At 47.6% G+C, this 15,975-nt stretch overlaps 1 protein-coding gene and 1 pseudogene across 2 annotated transcripts; one reads left to right on the top strand and one right to left on the bottom strand.

Moving 5' to 3' along the window:
• The first annotated feature begins 7,715 nt into the window (after positions 1-7,715).
• Positions 7,716-12,387, top strand: Bckdk (branched chain ketoacid dehydrogenase kinase). The gene is made up of 11 exons (NM_019244.2): positions 7,716-7,796; positions 8,378-8,747; positions 8,855-8,923; positions 9,000-9,110; positions 9,350-9,397; positions 9,474-9,593; positions 9,674-9,772; positions 9,919-9,992; positions 11,086-11,304; positions 11,695-11,853; positions 11,937-12,387. Exons 2-11 carry the CDS (start codon positions 8,553-8,555, stop codon positions 12,079-12,081), a joined length of 1,239 nt encoding a protein of 412 aa, NP_062117.2. The 5' UTR covers positions 7,716-7,796; positions 8,378-8,552; the 3' UTR covers positions 12,082-12,387.
• On the bottom strand, positions 8,018-8,488 carry LOC148007816 (uncharacterized; annotated as a pseudogene). The gene is made up of 2 exons (XR_015648840.1): positions 8,189-8,488; positions 8,018-8,116 (listed from the first exon to the last, which is right to left on the bottom strand). The product of XR_015648840.1 is annotated as an uncharacterized LOC148007816 (transcript).
• Positions 12,388-15,975: the final 3,588 nt, after the last annotated feature.

Below are 15,975 nucleotides of genomic sequence, written 5' to 3' on the forward strand. Positions count from 1 at the left end.
GTATCTGTGAAGCGTTTGCAAGTGGATCAAGCTGCCCTGCTGACCTGTGAGCTGAACTGCTGATTTCCTAACAATGCAGATAGGACAGGTCCACTTCCCCATATTCTTTTTTTTCCACTACCTCTGGTGAGAGGTGGGCAAGAAGGAAGGTTAAAGTGTTTTAAAAACCTTCATTAAATGTAGGTTTTGAAAAAAATTAAAGTTACAGAGTCACACCAGGCAGTAAATCTTATACAAGAGATTTATTGGAGGGTCCAGGGTGTGGAGGGACAAACCCAGGGTTGGTTACTCCCAGGAAAGGACATCAGGGGATTGGACAGAGGGCAGAGCTTATATAGGAGTTCTTTGGAGGTGGAGATTTTCAGAACAGAGATTTCCAGAATAAGGATTGTTGGGATTTCAAGTCCTGAGCTTGGGAAACTCAGGGACTGGTTTTTTTTTTTTTTTTTTTTTTTTTTTTTTTTTTTTTTGGTTGTTTTGTTTTGTTTGTGGGAAACTCAGGGATTGGTGGGTTTCCCTGCTCATGGATTGGTGTTTTGTTTCCACCCTCTTCTCTCTGTATCTGGCACATGTGTTAGGGAGTTTGGCAAAGCTCCTTCAGGCTCTGAGGGATGGCAAAGTCTTCCTCTGGTCTAAGTGGAAGTGTAGACAGTGTGTGCAAGTATGAGTGTTTGGGAGCAACTGACCAAAGTGGTAAAAACCAGCAACTGTAGCTTCCTCCTGCCAGATGTTTAAAGCCTGAGGCTGCTCCCCTGTAGACACCTCTTGCTGACACTAGCTAACTCTTCCCCCTCGAAGTACATAATGAATGCTCTCCTGTGTATTTGCATAGTAGGTGCACCCCATCAGAGCAAACACAGTAGGTGTGTCTGTGTGTCTATTCTCTCTTCCTTCCTCACTGCCTCAGTCAGGTTTCTGGGACCAATGCATGCAGGATTCAGTAATGTGGTATTGCGCAGACTGGCCTCAGTTCTTTTGACCCCTCAGTTTTCATGACTCCAGTTTCTTTCTTTTCTTTTCTTTTTTTTTAAGACTTATTCATCTATTTTATGGATGAGTGCAGTCACTGTCTTCAGACACACCAGAAGAAGGTATTGGATCCCATTACAGATGGTTGTGAGCCACCAAGTGGTTGCTGGGAATTGAACTCATGATCTTTGGAAGAACAGTCAGTGCTCTTAACCGCTGAGTACTGAGATCAAAGACCTGAGTCACCATAGTCAACAAGGTATTGATAGTTTTATTTTAGTCTAGTGACACCTATACCAGACTTATGAACTAATCAAAAAAAAAAAAAAAGCAATTAGAAAAAATTAGCCAGGTGAGGCTACTCAGCAGATAAAGGCACCAGCTGCACAAACCCTGCCCGAGTTTAATCCCCAGAAACCGTGTGGGGGGAGGGAGGAGGGGCCAGAGTAAACCTTAAACAAACTCTGCCAGACCCTGATCAATGAACTGTCCATTCCCCTGGCTTGTTGAAGAACTCCCCTCCCCTTGAGTTGAAACTCCAGCCCCTCCCCCTCACTGCCATTGACTAATTCAGTCACCCCATTGTCACCTGCTACCTGATAGCTGGGGCAAGGAAGTTTCTAAAGATAAAATGCCTTTGCGTGGGCAAACAACTCCAGGAAGGAGACTCTGACTTTGCAGGATGCCCCCTCAAGCTGCATTAACTTCCTCTTTTCAGGCTTCTTGCCTGCCTCCGTAGGAGGCCCCGCTAGCCTTCTCCTTCTGCAGGCCTTCTTCCCCATGTTAAGATCAAGCCCTGGTCCTTTTCTACCTTCTGTCTCTTTACTCTGTACCCCAAAATATAACAGGTGGAATAAAAGAACCCTCTCCACATGTATGCACATGCGCACCTTTTAAAAGAAAAAGAAAATTAATTTGTGAAGTGTGTTGTAAACTGCCAAACCTGTGGTGATTAGTACACCAGCGAGTGGGAATGGATGCAGACAAAAAGGATTTAGGCCTGTTGCTCAACCCCGGTTGTCTACGGCGGGCTCCCCTAGATTAAAAAGGGCGACATGAGTGGGCGTGATGGTGCGTGCTTGTAATTCCAGCACCTGGGAAACACAGCAGACCCATCCCTGAAAACTTGAGTCCAGCCTTGGCCAGGGCATTTCAGACTAGCTGTATACTGAGACCCTGTCTCAGAACAACAACAACAACAAAAAGATGGAGGCCAGCTTCTGTATGCTTCAGCCTCATATGTCACACCACTTTTCCTGTCTTATCCCATTGGGTCAGTCCTGTCCTATTCAATGTGGGTAGGATTGAGGACCTACCGATACCAAGCAAATCATCACAAAACGGTAATGGCAATTTAAGCGATAGTAAGTTAAAACACTAAGACGTCACACTGGTCAGGGCAGTGGTAGCATAAGCCTTTAATCTGGACACACATGAAGGCTGCAGATCAATTTGCAGGAGTCGGTTCCTTCCCTCTGCCATGTGGGTTCTGGGTGATCAGATAAACACCTTTGCCCCCACTGAATCACCTCTCTGCTCTCTCTCAGGTGTGTGTGTGTGTGTGTGTGTGTGTGTGTGTGTGTGTGTGTGTTTATGGAGACAGGGTTTTCTTTATATAGTCCTGGCTGTCCTGGAATTGGCTTTGTAGACCAGGTTGGCCTTAAACTCATAGAAACCTGCCTGCCTCTGCTTGCTAAGTGCGGGCATTAAAGGTGTGCCACCACTACTGCCTGACTCCTCTCAAGTTTTTATGTCAGGAATCTAGGAAGAGAATTTGTACTGGTGCTGGCCCAGGCTGTGACAGTCAGATAATGACGACAGATGACCTGGTTTGAAGGCTGAAGCAGCAGAGAGAGCCTAAGATTGATCTCTCTCTCTCTCTCTCTCTCTCTCTCTCTCTCTCTCTCTCTCTCTGTGTGTGTGTGTGTGTGTGTGTGTGTGTGTGTGTGTGTGTGTGTGTGTATTCATCTATCCATGTCTTCTGTCTATATAGATAGTTTGGGTGTTAGCACTTCTCTGTTCCTCTGCTTTGTGTTTTTTGAGACAGGGTTTCTCTGTATAGCCTTGGCCATTTTGGAACTCTCTGCAGATGAGGTTGGCCTCAAACCTGGAAATCCACCTCTGCCGCCCACATACTGGGATTAAAAGGGGTGCACTACCGCCCGGCTTGATTTTCATTTTTAATCAGTTCCAAGTTATCATTTTCCACCTAGATTACAGCAGTCGCTTTCTAACTTGTCCTTCAGAAATAGTTGTCCCCACTTCAATATCTGTACTCCACACAGCAATGAGAGTGATCATTTAAAAAAGAAAGGTGAAGGGGTTGGGGATTTAGCTCAGTGGTAGAGTGCTTGCCTAGCAGGCTCAAGGCCCTGGGTTCAGTCCTCAGCTGGGGGCGGGGGGGAGAAAGAAAGAAAGAAAGAAAGAAAGAAAGAAAGAAAGAAAGAAAGAAAGAGGGGTTGGGGATTTGGCTCAGTGGTAGAGCGCTTGCCTAGGAAGTGCAAGGTCCTGGGTTCGGTCCCCAGTCCCGGAAAAAAAAAAAGAAAAAAAAAAAAAAAAAAAAAAGAAATGTGTGCAGACTGGAGCTTTGGCAGTCCCTTTGGCAGCATGCGAGATGCCCTCGCTTCCTCCCTAGGACTGTAAAAGCAAACATGGTTTGTCCCTCTCTGCTATTGCATGCTGTTTCAATGGCTCCTAGAAAAAAAATCAACACTCCTTTACCTAACACATGTCTGTTAGGGGGAGGAGCAGCAGTGCAGGGCTGTAATGCCAGCTACTCTGGAAGCAGAAGTGAGAAAAGAAGTTTAAGGTCAGCCTCAGCTACATAGCAAATTTGAAGTCAGCCTGGGCGATTTAGTAAGATTCTGCTTCCAGTTAAACTGGAAAAAGACTGGGAGTGTATCTCAGTGGTAGAGGTCAGGGTAAGGCTCTGGGTTCAATCCCGAGAACCACAAAGAAACAAAGACAATAAAAACATTTAAAAGGGGGAGGTAGGGCTGGAGAGATGGCTCAGCGGTTAAGAGCACTGGCTGCTCTTCCAGAGGTCCTGAGTTCAAATCCCAGCAACCACATGGTAGCTCACAACTATGTGTAATGGGATCTGGTGCCCTCTTCTGGCCTGGGTATACATATAGATAGAGCACATTACTCATTTATATTAAATAAGTAAATCTTGTTTTAAAAAGGAGGATTTGGGGGATATAGCTATTCTAGAGTGCTTATATAGCAAGCAGAAAACTCTAGATTTCAAGTGTGTGTGTGTGTGTGTGTGTGTGTGTGTGTGTGTGTGTGCTGAGAGAGAGAGAGAAACAGAGACAGGCAGAAACAAAAGGACAGAGACAGAGACAGAGACACCCAGAGAGAAGGACTGGATTGTTAGATTAGGGGTATGCAATAAAACAAGGTGCACACACATATTTTTGTTCTTTTGCTCTTACATTATGTGCATGGGTGTTTGTTTGTATGCACGTCTGTGTACCATATATATACAATGTCCTCAGAGGCCAAAAACAGGTGTCATATATCCTAGAGAGCCATCTCTCCAACCAAGCAAACAAATATTCAAATGCTATATTCTTGTACTGTTGAAAGTAGGGAATGCGGCTGGAGAGATGGCTCAGCGGTTAAGAGCACTGACTGCTCTTCCAGAGGTCCTGAGTTCAAATCCCAGTAACCACATGGTGGCTCACAACCATCTGTAATGAGATCTGATGCCCTCTTCTGGTGTGTCTGAAGACAGCTACAGTGTACTTACATGTGATAAATAAATAAATAAATAAATAAATCTTTAAAAAAAGAAAGTAGGGAATGGACTATTAATATAATAAAGTTAGGGGCTGGAGGTGGAGATCAATGGTAGAATTCTTGCCTAGTATGAGGGCCTGGGTTTCTTCCCTATACTTCCCAGATGTGCACGCGTGTGCTATCTACCTACCTACCTATTTATCTACCTACCTATCTATCTATCTACCTCCCTCCACAGTTTATGTTATTGGTAGAACAGAACGGTACAGACAAATAATGGATGATAATGGTATAGGCAAGAAAAAAAGCAGAATTTGGTGGGTGGACGAGACTGCAGTTTTTTGTTTTTTTTTTTTTTCCCTGGAGCTGGGGACCGAACCCAGGGCCTTGTGCTTGCTAGGCAAGCGCTCTACCACTGAGCTAAATCCCCAACCCCGAGACTGCAGTTTTAACTAGGTGGACAGTGTGGGCTTCATCCAGGAGTTGAGGAAAAATATTATGTGGTTATCTAGGGTAAAAGAGAGAACAGTCAGTGAGAGGCCCTTGGTGGAATGAGCCCTGTGTTTTCTGTGAACCACCAAGAGGCTTCCAATGAGTGGAACAGAACGAATGCAAAGATGTGAGGACAAAGAGAGGGAGAGAGAGAAATCCTTGAATCTTTGTGTGTCCCAGTTCTTACATCTGCTATAGGAAGATGATAACAATACCCACCTTAGAGAATAGTTACAGAGATTTAAAAAAAACAACCCCCCCAAAAAAAAACAATACATATAAAGCGCCTGGAAGAGTGACTAACAACTGCTAAGCTACCTACACACCAGCAGCTTTGCGCACAGGAGCTAAGTGCGCATGTGTGCCCAATCTAGGTAACCCGCAGCTGCAGCCAATTCAGACACTAGACATTTGTCCAGAGCCAGGTTAAATGGGGTGAAGTGGTTGCCAGACACCTCCGCCTACTGGCTGCCGCAGTCGCCGCCAGGGGTGGCTCCTGTCCATGCTGCAGCCACGTGAGCAGCAAGTCCAGGAACCCAGAAGGAACTCGGAGTCCTTTGCTAGTAATGAAGGCTGTCTCCTCCTCTGTTCCATTTTCCACGTGCTAAAGTTATGCCTGCTAGACAAACCTGAAAGGACTCCTGGCTTTACACAAGGCTGTGGCCAGGAAATTGTTAAAAAAAAAAAAAAAAGGGAGGGGAGGGAGTGTGGTAGGGAGTAAGATTGGAGTTGGGGAGGAATCAAGCAGGAGATGGAGAGTCTGGAAGTCTGGGAAGATGTCTGTGCAGGTCTTCCCCACTCCCTCAGCCAGGTGAGGAATTCCACCCCCAAGACAGGACATTTTCAAAGGAAATATTTAACACTTTATTTTTAAATATTAAGAAATCACTACGCGGGGGTTGGAGACATAATTCGGCGGTTAAGAGCACTGACTGCTCCTCCAGAGGTCCTGAGTTCAACTCCCAGCAACCACCTGGTGGTTCACAACCATCTGTAATGGGATCTGATGCCCCCTCCTGGTGTGTCTGAAGAGAGTGTCAGTGTACTCACATAAAATAAATAAATCTTTAAAAAAAGATTAAGGGGCTGGGGATTTAGCTCAGTGGTAGAGCGCTTACCTAGGAAGTGCAAGGCCCTGGGTTCGGTCCCCAGCTCCGAAAAAAAGAACCAAAAAAATAAAAAAATAAAAAATAAAAAAAGATTAAAAAAAGAAAATAAACCACTACACACACTGAAAAATCTCCTCTGATCGATCATCTTTCTGTTTAATCGTCTTCTCCGTTCTTTTTGCTATCTGGTTTATCTTCCCAATCACTACAGCAGAGGTGTCTAAGGCGAAGAGGATAATTAAAACCTATAGTGAGGGGTTGGGGATTTAGCTCAGTGGTAGAGCGCTTGCCTAGCAAGTGCAAGGCCCTGGGTTCGGTCCCCGGCTCCGAAAAAAAGAAAAGAAAAAAACAAAAAAACCAAAAAAAACCTATAGTGAACTCACATGTGGTGGCACTTGCCAATAAACTGAGACTGAAGTAGATTGCTAGGATGAGGCAGGAGAGTTCTAGGGTTGGTCTGTTTACAATAGTGAAACGCTTTTATTTGAAATTGGTCTCAAAACACCAATCCAAACCAAACCAAACCAAAATGGTGGCTCCTAACTCCGCAGCACAAATAACTGACTACATTCAGGAGCTGGTGGCCACTCCTTGAATGCCCTCCCTGCCGCATTCCATACTGCTCTGGCCGTGCTGGCAGAGCATCCGGGGTGTTCTGCATTCTTGTCAGGTCTCGATTCACTCTTCCTGCACCGGTACACACTCCGCCCCTGGATCTCCCACAACCTTCTGTAAGGACCCTAGCACAGCAAGCAGACCCAAACCGTCTTCTTCCTCAGAGTAGATGCAGATTTATTTGAAACACTCCCCACCTCCACCCGGGGCACAGGAAAGTCACCTAGTCATATTAAGTTGCAGGCAGGTAGAAATAGTAACTCTCCTGTCAATTCCACACGCAACACTGTTCTAGACAGTTTACATAGATAAATTTGCATAATCTACAGAATTCGAAGATAAATACTTTTTTATTTTGCCAATAGCTAATTACAGCATTGAGAAATTGGCTGACTTCCCTTGGGTGTTAAGGGAGCTGAGCTAGAGTTTGAAACCAGGCAGACCTTGAATGGGCTAGAAGCTTGAAATGATTGGACCTTAAGAAGAAGGCTGGGGCCTAGCAAGCGCAAGAAGAAGGCTGGGTCTATTTTGTACACATTTGAGGATTTTTGGTGCACTTTAGCATTTTTCTCACAGGGACCTTATTTTGTACAGTGGAAGACAGAGTCGATATAGACTACTGATAACTTCGGGGCGGGGTGGTAGGGGTGCTGGCAGAGTCAAACTACTCATCTGAAGGGGTAGGGGATACCCTAAAGGACAGGAACGTACTCGAGTTGTGGTCAAACTACAACTCCCAGGAGGCACTGGGCACACACAGCCCGCGCGATGTTACAGCGGGGGAGGGCGAAGGCGGGCTCGGCCAGCCGGGCGGGTCGACTGCTCCCGCGGTTCCGCTCGGACCCCGGCCCAGCGTCTGGCCTCGCGGTAAGTGGACTAACTCGTAGTAACTCACACAGACCCCCTCCGGTGGACACTCGACAGCACAGGTCTTCAGCCTCCACCTCTGATGGCAGTGCGCATGGGCCGGGGCTGGCACCTACCATATGGGGGGGACCCTGGCCAGACTAAGTGACCCAGCAGAGGGGGAGCTCCGGTGGGGAACTCTGGGACCGCAGTTCGCTGCACGAACCCAGTTCTCCCGTTCGCTATTCTTGTAGCGGGGACGCAGGCCAGTCTTCAAAGGCTCAGGTCCCCTAACGCCAATTAGGAGTCAGATCCAGCCCCTGAAAAGGGGTGTTCAGAACCTGAGGAGGCTGGGGAGAGGTTTTATGGGTAGAATGAACTGGAGATTACTCCACCCGTTTCCTCGAGTGTGCACACAAGCCTTTAGGTTGTTCTACATAGAAGAGTAGAACACCTGGAGTGTGTTGTCCAGCCTCGGCCTGATTGTATCTCGGGAGATGGTGTTTGTAAGGGCTGGACAAGGTCTATTGGTGTACACTTGGAGAAATAGTGCAAGCCATTTGGATTTGGATCCTTAAAATCTCCTTCCACTACTCCAATAGATGGAAGCTGCTGTGGCGGCGCCGAGCATGTCAGCATCCTCGAGGGAGCCACATCCCTGAAATCCGGAGAAAACCCTGTCCACTCACTCTCTCTCTACTCCTGCTTTGGGGTCACCGTTGCCTGTCGAGCCCTTAGTCCCATAGTATCACCCTAGTTCAACAAAGAAGCGGGACAATGATACTGACTTCAGTGCTGGGCAGCGGCCCTCGGAGCGGGTCTTCACTTTGGCCCCTCTTGGGGTCCTCACTGTCACTCCGGGTTCGCTCAACATCAGCCACCGATACACACCATGTAGAGCTGGCCAGGGAACGCTCCAAGACTGTTACCTCCTTTTACAACCAGTCAGCTATTGACGTGGTAGCAGAGAAGGTATGCTGTTTGGGCGACTTGTAAGAAGTCTTATGGGAAAGGGCTGAGCTAATGTGGTGTGGCCGGGTCTTGAATATCTGGTCCACAAAGTGCATCTTCCCTTTTAGCCCTCAGTCCGCCTCACTCCCACCATGATGCTCTATTCTGGTCGCTCACAGGATGGCAGCCACCTTCTGGTAAGGCTCTCTCTTTCCTTCTCTGCTCCATGGATTCTAGCCAGCTGCTTAGGTCCTTCCCTCTTTTTTCTTACAGAAAAGTGGTCGCTACTTGCAGCAAGAGTTACCGGTGAGGATCGCTCACCGCATCAAGGGCTTCCGTAGTCTTCCTTTCATCATTGGTTGCAACCCTACCATACTGCATGTGGTAAGGCCGAGGGGACCTTCAGTCAGTGTGTACACTGTACACTGTACATGAGGCAAATGGGGGAGGGAGCCCAGGTCTGCTGAAAGGTGTGAGGTCTGGATGGCACTAAGCCTCAGAACATCAGAGGCCAGTACGGGCTGGGACCTTATTAATTGAGTTGGTTATTGTTTCTATGGGTACTGTTTTCTAATGAAGTGTTTGTGGCAGCCCTGTGAATTCCCATACTTTACTCCATACAGCACGAGCTATACATCCGGGCCTTCCAGAAGTTGACAGACTTCCCTCCGGTGAGGCCGGGCTGAGTAAGGTAAGGGGCCAAGGTCAGGGTTGGACCGCCTGTGCTCATAACTCTGTGACCTGCAGATCAAGGACCAGGCAGACGAAGCCCAGTATTGCCAGCTGGTGCGACAGCTGCTAGATGACCACAAGGATGTGGTAACCCTGTTAGCTGAGGGTCTGCGTGAGAGCCGGAAACACATAGAGGTCAGAGGCAACAGAGAATGGGCCTGGCGGAGGAGGAGGGTTGGGAAGGGGCACAGGTTTCTGAGGCTCACCCTTTATAGGATGAAAAGCTGGTCCGCTACTTCCTGGATAAAACACTAACGTCCAGACTTGGGATCCGAATGCTGGCTACTCACCACTTGGCGCTACATGAAGACAAGGTGGAGCTGAGACCCGAGAATGTTAAATGGGGAAAGGCGCCTGAGTCACGGGCCCCCTTGGGGCTGGGGCTGGGCTCTGGGACTAGGGTTTGGCAGCTGAAGTTGGGTGGAAGTGTTGCTAGTTCTGACCTTCTCTTTCCTGCCAGCCTGATTTTGTTGGCATCATCTGCACTCGTCTGTCACCCAAGAAGATTATTGAGAAGTGGGTGGATTTTGCCAGGTGAGACTAGAATGGTGGGGGGTAGATGGCTCGGGCAGTGAAGGCTTCTGTCTGAGTCCTTGCATGGTCTGGGGCAAGGTTTCGTCTTTGTTTTGATTTTCTTTTAAAATTAAATTATTTTTATGTGTGTGGGTATTTTGCCTGCATGTGTGTCTGTGTGCTGTGTGTGCAGAGGCATTGAGGAAAGAAGAGGGTGTCAACAATCACCATGTGGGTGCTGGGAAACAAACCCAGGTCCTCTACAAGAGCAAGTGCTCCTCACTGCTGAGCCATCTCTCCAGCCAGTTTTGCTGTGTTTTCTTTTTTCTTTTTTTTTTTTTTTTTTCCGGAGCTGAGGACCAAACCCAGGGCCTAGGCAAGCGCTCTACCACTGAGCTAAATCCCCAACCCCTTAAGGCAAGATTTAACTCTATAGGCAAGGCTGTTCTGGGACTTGGAAGTCTCCTTAGTCTTCTTAGTGCTGGGATTACAGATTTACTTGTTTTCTGTGCACACGAGAGTTTGTCTGCATGTGTGTATGTGTACATGTTTGCGCTTGGTGCCACAGAAGTGCCCCTAGAACTGGAGTTAGAGGCAGTTGTGAGCTGCCCAGCATGGAAGCTGAGGTCTGAATTTGAGTCCCTTACAAGAACAAGTACTCTTAACAACCATGAACCTTCTCTCCAGCCCCACTAGGGACATTTTTTTCTAAAGAATTATTTTATATATGTGAGTACACTGTTGCTGTCTTCAGACACACCAGGATGTGTCATCCCATTACAGATGGTTGTGAGCCACTATGTGGATATTGGGAACTGAACTCAGGACCTCTGGGAGAGCAGTCTGTGGGTTTTTTTTTTTTTTTTTTTCAGTCTGTGTTTTTAAACACTGATCCAGCCCTCCACTATTGACATCTTAAACTAGTGGAGGGCTTTTTTGTATTTTAGGCTGTTTAGTACAACCCCTGGCTTCTATTCATTTGACACCAGAAATGCTCTCCAGTGCGAAGAGCAAAAGTATATCCACGTGTTGCCCAGTGCTCCCTGGGAAGAGGAGTTGTCTCAAGTTGAGAACTGTAACTCTAGGAACACCTACCAAGCCCTTCTATCCACAGACGCCTGTGCGAGCACAAGTATGGCAATGCCCCTAGAGTCCGCATCAATGGGCACGTGGCTGCCCGTTTCCCCTTCATTCCTATGCCGCTGGACTATATCCTGCCTGAGCTGCTCAAGAACGCCATGAGAGCCACAATGGAGAGTCACCTAGACACGCCCTACAATGTTCCTGATGTGGTCATCACCATCGCCAATAACGATGTGGATCTCATCATCAGGTTTGCTCAAACAGAACAGGGCTGGCTTGGATGAAGACTCTGGGCACTATTTCTAACTTGCTGTAGGACCTCGAGCCAGAACCTGCCCTGACCTGGGACTTGGATCTGGTCAGAAAGGATATTTGACTCTAAGATTGCCAGGAGCTGTGCATTATGGGTTTGGGGCCAGCTGAGGGACCTGCAGTTGGGAGGTGGTGTTTGCTGAGAGTAAAAGTAAATGTCAAGTTGTATGGGAATAGGAGCAGTCTGTGGCCCGGCAGAGGCTGAGTGTAGAAGATGATAAATAAAGCCACCTTTAGATAGAATTGGAGCAGACTCAGCACTGTCTGCTTAGGGGGCTGGTGAGACCTATTAGACCTGACCAAGTCTGTGTTCTCAACATCCTGCCAGGATCTCAGACCGGGGTGGAGGAATCGCTCATAAGGACCTGGATCGGGTCATGGACTACCACTTCACCACAGCTGAGGCCAGCACCCAGGACCCCCGAATCAGCCCCCTCTTCGGCCACCTGGATATGCACAGTGGTGGCCAATCAGGACCTATGCATGGGTAAGATCCCACCTGCCCAATATGGGGGGAGGGGTAGACCAGGACACTCAAGCCTGACGCCCTATCCTGTCCACTGCTCCCAGCTTTGGCTTCGGGTTGCCCACGTCCAGGGCCTATGCGGAGTATCTCGGTGGCTCCCTGCAGCTGCAGTCCCTGCAGGGCATTGGCACAGATGTCTACCTACGGCTCCGCCACATTGATGGCCGGGAGGAAAGCTTCAGAATCTGATGGTGGATTTTGGCCAGCTAGCCTGCCACACTCCTCGTAGGACCTACTGGGCCTGGCAGGGGGCCGCTGTGCTCCATACACTGCTGCTTCGTGGAGCTTAGGGCCTCAGACAGGTGGACTTAGATGGAGCTGGGCACCACTCCTCCTCAACAGGGCTCATTGCTTTCTGCCTCCTGGTCTCGGAGGGGAGGAAGCAGGAGCCTCTGAGGCCTCCAATACCAGCTGTGCTGTGCTTACTCTTGAGGAGTACTTATTTGACCTGCTGTTATTAAAGTTTGCATTTTGAATGCCCTCTTGGGCCTCAAATGTCGGGAGGGCAGGTGAGCTTTTGTTTCTGCCCCCCTTTGGGTTCCCTAGACCTTGGGAGTTAGCCAGGTCACATCCAGTCTCTGGCTGTCTTGGCACTGTAGCAGAAGTGATTCCAAGGCTCTCGCCTATTTGACTTGGCAAGAGTGGGAGTGACTTCGGTGACTTCTGCTCATTGAAAAAATCTTTCTGGGCCCCAGACGATATTAGAGGCCTCCAAAGACTTAGCTTCTGGCCCGACTCTCCCCTTCCTGGCAATCATGGGTTTTAGAGGTAAAGGTCACTATGGGGCAGGCTTTAAGCCACCTGATTCCTGAGCTTGGATGAGGTTAAAAATACTGCCTGCCCTCTGTGGCTGCAAAAAGAAATGCTTGAGGTTATGCAGGGACCTAAGTATCTCAGACAGATAATGGAAAAGTTTTCTTAGGGAGGATCAGGGACTTGGGCAGAAAGCACTGGAGCAGAACTGTGGAACAGAACTTGAGATGAACTTTCAACTGAGAATAACCCTCCCTGCTGTTTAGGACCTAAGGGCTTGCTTGGTGGGATTGGATAGAGGAATCAGATCTTTCTCTTTGCTTTTATTATTATTTTTTTGTTTATGTACTTTTTGAGTTGGGGTCTTGTGCAGCCCAGGCCTGCTTTACACTATCAAGTCAAGGATGACCTTGAAATTCTGACCTTCATCTTGTCCACGAGAGTGCTGGAATTGGTCATCCAGTGCCATGCCTGTTTCATACTGTGCTGAGGGTAGACCCAGACCTTGCATGCTACACAAGCACTCTTCAAGTGAGCTACAGCCCAGCCTTTTCTTGAGATGCTTTCTCTCTATAGCCTTAGCTGGCTTGAAACGACTTCTAGACCAGGCTTGCCTTGAACTTGCTGTGCTCCCTCTGCCTCCGCCTCCTGAGTGCCGAGACAGACCTGTCCTTGATTTCATGTCTCATCCCTGTCACTTCTCTTCTTGAGGCAGGTGTGGTCAATACCATCTCCTGCCTCTCCTGGATAGAGCTGTGCGATTGAGGAAAACAGGAAATTGTATCTGGGGGCCAAATGGAAGGGGGTGGGAAACTACAATGCCTTAAGACACTGAAAATCCTGCCTTCTGCCAGAGCTGTGGGGAGCAGCCACAGTGCAGTGCTTGGAGCATGGGCTTCTTCCTGGAAGCTGATCCTGGGAAGGACTTGTGTCCAAATAATTTGTTAAACTGGGCCTGGGACTTGGGGTACTGTAATGCTCTCAGTTTGTGTGTGTGTGTGTGTGTGTGTGTGTGTGTGTGTGTGTGTGTGTGTGTGTGTGTGTACGTGTACGTGTACACATGTACACATATGAACATGTACTTTCAAAAGGGAGTAGGAGCTGCAGGAAAGGAAAGGAAAGGTCATAGAAGTGGCTGTAATAAGAAGTCCAGACCAGAGCTGGTATAGTATCCCTCAGGTACACATAAGAGAATCAAACTCCATGATAACCAATTCTCTCACTTGACATTCCTTGTTCTGGGATGTGGGGATGGGAGAGTATTTACATTCCTACACTGAAAACTTTAGCCTTTCCAGGTAGAATCAAATTAATACACACTTGTCCTAGTACTAGGGGTGCTTACACAGGACTATCATGAGCTCAAGGCCAACCTAGCCTGCTTGGCAGAACCCTGTCTGAAAAGGCAGTTGTCAAGGAAGAGCCGTATGCTCTAGTTTTTGAAGGTACACACAGGTGATCAATACCGAGAAACAACACAGATAGAGCATCAGAAACAACAAAAAAGATCGGGGCCAGGTGAGATGGCTTAGCAAGTAAAAGCACTTGCCACTAAGTTGTGCCCTTAAGAGTTTATCGCAGGTGGGGTTGGGGATTTAGCTCACTGGTAGAGCGCTTGCTAGGCCCTGGGTTCCGTCCCCAGCTCCGAGAGAGGGAAAAAAAAAAAAAAAAAAAAAAAAAAGAGTTCATCGCAGGAGAGAACTGAGTGAGTCCTGCCAAGTCCTCTGGCCTGTACACATGTAGGTCCATACTTACACAATAATAGTAAGTGTGTATTTACTGTGCCTAGACTAGTCCTTAACCTAGGAAGGACATCTGTAACTGAAGATGTCAGGTGAAGTGTCAAGTGAGGTAGGAGAAGCCTGGGCAAAAGCAGTCACAATCCTGAAAAGGGCTGGAGTGGGAGGTGTCCTTTGGTTGTGTCTTCTCATCCATGGGATGCCAGGCACCTGGTATCATCCTGCTCTGAACTTCTTTACTGCCCAACAGCAAGTAACCAGTTTTTCCTAGTGCCTTCTTTTATTTCTGTATGTGTGTCTACCTGTGGGTTAGTGCTCATTGCTGCAGGTGCCTGTGGAGTCCAGAGGGGTCTAGAGTCCCTCTGGAGCTGGAGTTACAGGCCATAGTGAACTGGTTGGTGTGGGAACAGAGCTAGATCCTCTACAAGATCACTGCATGCTGAGTCATCTATCCAGCTTTCCCCCCAGTGCTACAACACCCAAAAAAGAGTTTATTCTATTCCCAATGCCGTCTCACATAGATACACAATGGTCAGATAGTTCTTGGGCCATAGTTTCTGAGTTCCAACCTCAAGCTGCCTCTCTCTTGAGAACTGTTTTGAAGACTGGTAACCAAATTATGAATCAAAGAACTTTCAGAGACTGTCTATATGACATGTTTACCCAATTCCCACTCCAACTCATACTATGTCATATGCTATTGTAAACATTTTCAGTACATGCTGGGTATGCAAACCATGTGGCCGGAGCCAGTCAGTCTAAACAACAGGGGGTGAGAAAAGGAACTTTATTCCAATAATCCAGCTAATGAGAAACTGGCTTGCAGGCATTATCAGTCCTAAAAAAGCCATCTTGCTGAGAAGTTCAATTGATGGCAACTTGTATAAGGTGATCAATGATTGGTGGCCATTGTCTCGGGTGCACACTGATTCTTAATCACTGCTATTTTTCAATACGAGTATAAAGTTCTTCCAGCAAATGCTTATTCTTTTCATCGATTAGTTTGCCTGTGATGCAGTTCCTAAAAGTAATATGCACTGGGCAGGCTTCTAATGGTGTTAGTGCCCCAGTACAATAATTTACCTGATTATTGGTGGTGGTGGCGGGGTTGGTAGAAAGGTGAAGTTAAACAGCAAATTGGGGGGGGGGGGGGTTGGGGATTTAGCTCAGTGGTAGAGCGCTTGCCTAGCAAGCACAAGGCCCTGGGTTCGCTCCTCAGCTCCGGAAAAACAAAAAACAAACAAAACAAACAAAAAACCCCCAACAAATTGGAGTGTGTCACTCTAATTAATCTACCAGTAAGTTTACCTTGGATGTTATATAGTTTATATAAATCTATGGCTTAACCATGTGTATATATTGTCTAACCTTTACCGAATCTCAGGAAATTGGTCTACTGTACTCAAGAGAAGGGTCACTAAAGATTCTCCAGGCACTGCCAAGATCCATGTTCAATCCCTCCCTGGCTGGAGATGTTCAGCGGTAGTGTTTCCCTAGCTTAATGAAGCTACGGGTGCAATCCATAGCAGTGTGAACATGGTATGGTGACATCCTAACCTCAACATTTGGAAGGTGGAGGTTAGATGAGCAC

This window comes from Rattus norvegicus, chromosome 1 (assembly GCF_021556685.1).
Source record: "Rattus norvegicus strain SHRSP/BbbUtx chromosome 1, alternate assembly SHRSP_T2T, whole genome shotgun sequence".
NCBI lineage: Eukaryota > Metazoa > Chordata > Mammalia > Rodentia > Muridae > Rattus > Rattus norvegicus.